This window comes from Candoia aspera, chromosome 1 (assembly GCF_035149785.1).
Source record: "Candoia aspera isolate rCanAsp1 chromosome 1, rCanAsp1.hap2, whole genome shotgun sequence".
Taxonomy (NCBI): domain Eukaryota; kingdom Metazoa; phylum Chordata; class Lepidosauria; order Squamata; family Boidae; genus Candoia; species Candoia aspera.
Window position 1 is genome coordinate 176,479,988 of NC_086153.1, and position 7,021 is coordinate 176,487,008.

Below are 7,021 nucleotides of genomic sequence, written 5' to 3' on the forward strand. Positions count from 1 at the left end.
TTTGCAAAACATCGCTCCCCTACCTACCAGAATGTGCCTTGTGATGGATGCCCTGCATATAGAATTTCAGGATATCTGTAGAAGGTTAATCTAGTATCTGAAATGTTTTTGTTTGTTTGTTTGTTTTGTTCTGTTTTGTCCCTTGGAGTCAGTGTAGACTCCTGTCAACAAGAAAACCACAGCCTCACCAACACAGGCAGGGCAAGCAACAGTATATAAACAGGGAGCAAACCCCACACTCACTCGCACTGATGAAGCTACCTAGTTGGGTAATGAAATGCCTGCAAGCAAACCACCAAGCTCAGAGAGCACCAATGACTCCACAGTTCAACCCTGAGCTACAGATATCTCTTCTGTTGGGACAAATAAGGAATAACCAATAGATTTCAGAAAAGAAAAGCCCATCTGTCATCTGGCTGTGAAGCCCCTTGGATTGATTATAAGTGCAATATTTTCTTTTATTGTGCAATATTGTCAGGAAAATCCCAGTAACAGTAAAGAAACCATGCTGTGTATTTCACACATAACACAGAATGGCAGAGGGGCCTCTGTAGGGGCAAAGTAGTTTCCCCCCCACACACACCAATCTTGTCTTCTGCTATCCCCAACTCTAAGCTGAAATAGAACCTCTCTGAATAACAGGGGCCACCTGTTTTGTGTTTGAAAAGGCTATGAAGCACTACTATACCATCCTCCTCAAAATGGAAAGTAAGTTTTGACATACCAGCAACTTCCTTAAACACAAGGCAGCAAAGCCTGGGGGAAATAATGAAAGATAGATGGCAAAGAGGTGATGCTTCCTTTTTCAGGACCACTGAAAAAGCACTTCCCTGAAAGCGATCATTGCCTAGAAGAGACAGGAGACTTCTAACTGCACTAAGCTCATCCAGGATGACAGGAAGGCCTAGCCAGGCAATGCCCAAAGAAAACCCTGGGTCTTCCCAAATCCTAGACAACTGCCTTCCCCATCTTGGTCCCCTTGGGAGGTGTTTGACTTAGTCCTCCTTATCTCCAACAGTGAAGCTTGCTTTCTGTCCACTACTCTCTCTGCCGGGCCTGTTTTGAGGAAGGTGGGTTCAGATAGGACACCTTCTTGAGTTCAGAAATGCTGTGAATAATGGCTACTAATCATGATGGCTCTACATGTAAGAAGCTGGAATGCTTTTGACTATCAGTTGCTGGGAACAAACCACAAGTAAGAAGAGGCTTTTGTGCTCCTCATTTGCCTCTGGGCTTCTGAGAGGCATCCAGTTGGCTGCTGTGGGAACAGGAAGCTGGATCTGAGAGGGCTTCAGGCTTTTCTTATGTTCCCAGGGAGGAAAGCAAAGGGACTAAATAAATGCCCCAGATAGAAGAACCACTATGAAGTCCAGAAAATGTCAGCTTCAGAGGCAATCCTTACTGATTTCATAAGAGCTATTGCTACTCCACAGTAAGAGCTATTGCCTAAGACAAATACATTTTAATCCAGCTGTTTAGGATCTGGCATCTTGCTGATGTGTTAGGCTAAATTCCCATAATCTCCTGCCAGCGGACAAGCCTGCCTAACCATACTGGTCACAGTAGGAGGCCCTGTTGGAAATCACTGGAATCCCTTCAAGCAGACACTTGCAGTCAAGTCTGAACATGCTGCATTGCACTGCCCAGTCCTAGCAGTATTCATTTAAAAGACCCATTCAGGCCAACAATATTTATTTAAAATAAATAAGCTTAGGAACTGCTCTTTAACCAACAAAAATGGTTTTCTTCAAGGTGATCTAGATTTAACCAATGTTTAACTAGGCACAGGGGAAAAATTTGAAGTTAAAATACGACTTTTCACAAATTACCTTATATTAAAAATCCATTTATTTTTGTATCTTGTACATACACAAGAAATGAGTCTTACACAGAACCTTTGAAAACAAAAAAGTTAAGTAAAAACATAAATACATATATATTTTCTTACAAAACATCAGATTTACAAAATATACATACTGCATTTCCAGCGTGTCTTATGCTCATTTTAAAGATTCCCAAACCAAAATCTCAGAACCAGGAAGATCAGCTATTACTAGAGAATTAATGGAATATTTTTCTTGTCATTTCATCCCCCAATACTATGCCTGACATGCTTTTTCCTCTTCCTTACCAATTCTACACTTCTGAGTAGTGGTAATTTTTTGTAATGATATCCATTCGTTAAAAAAAAGATACCAATGCACCCTGGAGAAGGAAGGGGAAATCTAAGTATGGCTTGTTCAAGCCCCCAGTCCTCCAATTAGTCTTCTAGGTAAAAATAAATAGAAACCCCTTATGTTTCCAGAACGCTAGCTTGAGAAATGTAGCATTTCAGAAATGCTTCTGAAATTAATTTATTTCCAACAGTGGGCTCTTTGAGGAAATGTTATATACGGTGATGTAAAATTTTTACTTCAGACATATTTAATAGGCTGATCATTCAAGAAAAGAATGCAGAGAATTTTGAAAAGAAAACACACAGTTTAGGAACAAGACATCAATTCCAGCATTTAAGCTGCAAAAGCCTAACCTCATCGAAAAGTAGATTTAACTGAATTACACAGGACTTTTTCTAGCTATACATTCCTAAGACTGTATAGCACATTCAAAAGAGGGTGATGAATCTCAACCCTTGTATCTGAATTGGACACAGGATATAGTGAGTGGGATCTTTTCCCAGGACTTCAGCCTTAATCAGACAATCCCTTGTGGTATAATTAAGGCAGTATTCCTAAATGCCCTCTCTAATGAATAAGCTCCCTGAAATGGTAGCACTTAAGGTCCATGTAAACATCTGTGGAGAAACTGGTTTCCAATGGAATGAAGGCCACAATTAAGAACCTACCTACTACTGGTTTCAAGGGAATCTAAGAGCACATTAAGGGGAGCACTGAGGTGTCCCTGATTCGACCAGGACCGCAAAGTATCTTTTTCTCTTGCTTCTCAGTTTCTAGGTCCTTCCCTTGGCCCCATTTACAAATCAAAGGGCGATACAGATGATCAGCCAGGGAAACCAACAGCAACCTTGTGGGAATAAAGCATTAAAGATGCTTTAAAAGGCTTGTTTCATTACTGGCTGTTTTGTCAGTTGTTCTTAAAAAAAAGAGAGAGAGATGGAGAGAGACAGCCTCGGCTTTTCTCCAGTTACACAGGAGACTTTCCTGAAAACCCTTCCCCTTGTTTTCATAAAAAAAAAAAGAGCGGCATGACTCGCAGCTCTAGCTGAACCTCAACAAATTCTTTGTTAGTTTCCCCATAAAAACCAAGCCCCTGCTTATGCTTTGCTGCAGAGAAACCCACTTTTGTTTCTCTTTTGTCTCCTCTAACAAAAGACAAGAGAGTTAAAGCCATTCTACCAAAAATCAACATGTCACTTCTTTTTCAGACCCATTTCTTCCCTCCCCCCTTCTTGCTCCTCCCTAAAACCCCAGCAAGACTCTTTTGCCAAAGCCCAAATCAGCCAGGAAGAAAACTTTGAAACTGGAATGGAGAATTTTCCCTACAGCCTGGCCAAGCCCATGCACTGCTGATTCAGAAACTAAGCTCCACTAAGTTCAAGATGCCTTGCTCCCCAAGGCAAGTGTGCATAGGCTGGAAACCATTACACCTTTACTCGGGAGTAAGTCCCGCTGAATCCAGCAGAGCTTTAACTTCCAAGTAGGCTTGCACTGGACCGCACTGCTACAATATGTAGGAAGCCCCAGTAAGACCTATTTGGCAGTTTCTTGTTTAAAAGGATCGCACACTCTCTCACAAACACACACACACACACACTCTTTCTCCCTTCTCAGTGCCTTCTTGGGTAAGTTTAGAAAGACTGTAAATTAAGACTCTGATTTGGGGGGGGGGGGAGGATCTGATTTGGCACCTTATCATGCAGTAATGTGATCACTTTTTTTAAGGAAAAAAAGATAGCTTGCTTTTCTCTCTTTTCTTCTCCCAAACTTCCATCCTTGGCTCCATTCCAGCATACTTTAAAGAGTTACTGCAGTACCATTTAAAAGGTGAGGAGGCCAGGATGGAGGGGAAAAGCAAGTTCTCAGAGGATAAGATATTCACTGCCCCAAAGAACAGTCTTGCGAAGGACACTTGTTCTGTGCTCTTCAACTTAACCAGCAAGGAGAATGAAGCCAGAATTCCTGGCCTAGAGATGGGGGTCTCTTGGTGAGAAGCAAAGGCAGTCTGAAGGAACCCATGTCCGAGCCCTTGTTCCTTGCAATACAAGAGAAGGGGGAGGAAGCCAAGGGACCCTCATACGGCAGTTTCCCCTTTGCTTCCTGTGCTGAGTCTATGGTAAAAGCGCCGCCAAGACTGGAGAGTTTTGCCAGTCCAAATCCAGAAGCCGGTCGTGATGCCCACAATCATGGTCATGAGGTACTTGATCAAAAAGACAGTGAAGTCGGGGCTCATTGGGGCAAAGTTGGTGGGGCAAGCAACAGCATAGCTTTTGCAGCTCTGCAGGAGCCAGGTTTTCTCCCACGTGTCCCGGAAGGCCTGCTCATAGAAGTAGCAAGCCAGCACTATCGTGGCAGGCACTGTGTAGAGGACACTAAAAATGCCAATCCTCACCATGAGCTTCTCCAGCTTTTCGGTTTTGGTGCCATCATGTTTCATGATGGTCCGTATGCGGAAGAGGGACACAAAGCCAGCCAGGAGGAAGGACGTGCCAATGAAGAGGTAGACAAAGAGGGGGGCCAAGACGAAGCCCCGCAGTGCGTCTACACTGTAGATGCCCACGTAGCAGACTCCGCTGAGCACGTCCCCGTCCACCTGTCCCATGGCCAAGATGGTGATGGTCTTGATGGCAGGCACAGCCCAGGCAGCCAGGTGAAAGTACTGGGAATTGGCCTCAATGGCCTCGTGGCCCCACTTCATGCCAGCTGCAAGGAACCAGGTGAGGGAGAGGATGACCCACCAGATGGAACTGGCCATGCCAAAGAAGTAGAGGATCATGAATAGGATGGTGCACCCTTCTTTCTTGGTGCCCTGCACCACGGTGCGGTAGCCGTCTTCTGAGAAGCGTTCCACACAGACCACTTTGTCCTCCAGCAGAAAGCCAGCCACGTAGGCCACCGCCACCATGAAATAGCAGCCAGAGAGGAAGATGATGGGCCGCTCAGGGTAGCTGAAGCGCCTCATGTCCACCAGGTAGGTCAGGACAGTGAAGAGGGTGGAGGCGCAGCACAGGACTGACCAGATGCCTACCAGCAGACGGGCAAAGCGCACCTCGGCCTCCTTGAAGTACATCAGCCCATTGGGGAGCTCTGGCTCGCAAGGGGCACCACAGTCCCTCTCACCCAAAAAGCGGTAGCCCAGGTATGGGGGCACTTTGAGCTGCCGCGGGCAGGAGAAGCCAGAGCTGGTGGGGGGCAGGGGATAAGAGGGGGGATCGGGCAGATACGGGGTGGGATAGACAGTGGCACCTCCGGGGCCCTCTCCGCCCGCTTCCCCTCCCGAGGTGTCCGAGGTATTCTGCCCCACGCAGATCTCACCTGCGCCGTGGACGGGGAAGTTTTCGCAGCGGAGCCGCTCGGGCCACTGGAAACCAAACTTGTTCATCAGGGCCTCGCAACCCTGGCGGGCCCGTTCGCACAGGGACCGGCAGGGCGGGATGGCCTGTTCCAAGACGGTGCAGACGGGCGCGTACATGGAGCAAAGGAAGAAGCGCAGCTCCGGAGAGCACTGCACTTTCACCAGCGGGTAGAACTGATGGACTTCCAGCCCGGCGTCCTCCTGGTTGGTGTGCCCCAGCAGGTTGGGCAGGATGGTCTGGTTGTAGGCGATGTCCGTGCAGAGAGGGATCGAAATGGGCTGACAGAAGCCATGGTCCGGCACAGAAATCCCTTTCTCCCCGTTGTAAGGCTGGGCGCCAGAGCCCCAGGGAACCCCGCACAGAACGCCCAGGAAGACGGCCAGGCCCAAGGAAGCAGGGGCCGTCCGCGCCGCTCTCGCCCCCCGGCCCATGATCGGAGGCAGCTGCTAACGAAAGGAACGAGCGCGGCCGGCGAGAGCAAGCGGCGGGAAGCGGGTCTTCACAGCCCAGAGCCGCTTGGGTCCCAAAGCATCGGCGGCGTCCAGCCCAGCCCCCCGAGAGGGCCAGCAGCCAAAGGGGTTGCGCGGGGGCGGCGGCGGCGAGGTTGGCTTCGCTCTCTCAGCCTTCTGCTCTCGGGTAGAGGAGGTGAAAGAGGCGGATCGCTCGCCAAACCGGCTCTCGTTGATCGCTCGCCAAGGGCTGGATAATTCTTTGCTGGAGTTGCGAGCCGAAATGCTACCTCGATGTATTCTCTTCCAGCAAAGAGCGATCTTGCCCGCGCCGAAAAGCGTTGTGTTTTTCTCTTCGGTCGGCCGCGAAAAAGTCCTGGGAGGGAGGGCGGAATCGCTCACAAGTTCGTCTGCAGTAACTGGATCCACTTCCCAGCTCGCTGCTCAGCCCCTCAAAGTTTGGGAATTCAGGAATTTGGCTTACTATTACTTCTCCGTTTCACGCGTGCTTTAATTGAGCAGTTAGGTGTTTTTTCTTTTAATCCAATCACTCCGTCATCTCCTTTACCAGCAATAGTGCCAACCCTTCAAGCAGAGACACGGATTAAGAGGTAGTCCAATATCCCGCCGCCGCCCCTATAGTTGGCAGATGAAATCTCTCTGCAGCAGCAACGGGAAAGACTAGCTGCGCTGGAACAACAGTCAGCCACCCTAAAAGCAAAAAAATAAAGAACGAGGAAAAAAGCCATGCAGGCACGTATATATAGATGTGCATATGTGTGTGTATGTCTGAACATTCCATGGAGCTCCACCCCTTCGCCCCATTCACAAACCAAACAGTGGACGGGCCATAGAACCCAAGCTTCCACCAATTGCATAATTTGTTGCTTCCGTACCTCTGTTGAGGATTGGACAGAAAGATAAAAGTTCTAAGGGGAGGGGAGGAACGAGGGTGGATTCCGTAATGGTGGGGTTCTGCTGAAAAGTTGAAAGAAACTTTCAGACTCCTGAATGGAAGAGAGGCGACGCGTAAACGCGC

At 48.1% G+C, this 7,021-nt stretch overlaps 1 protein-coding gene across 1 annotated transcript; it reads right to left on the minus strand.

Moving 5' to 3' along the window:
- Positions 1-3,777: 3,777 nt before the first annotated feature.
- Positions 3,778-6,665, minus strand: FZD7 (frizzled class receptor 7). The gene has a single exon (XM_063317984.1). The coding sequence runs from the start codon at positions 5,962-5,964 to the stop codon at positions 4,252-4,254; it is 1,713 nt and encodes a 570-aa protein (XP_063174054.1). The 5' UTR covers positions 5,965-6,665; the 3' UTR covers positions 3,778-4,251.
- Positions 6,666-7,021: the final 356 nt, after the last annotated feature.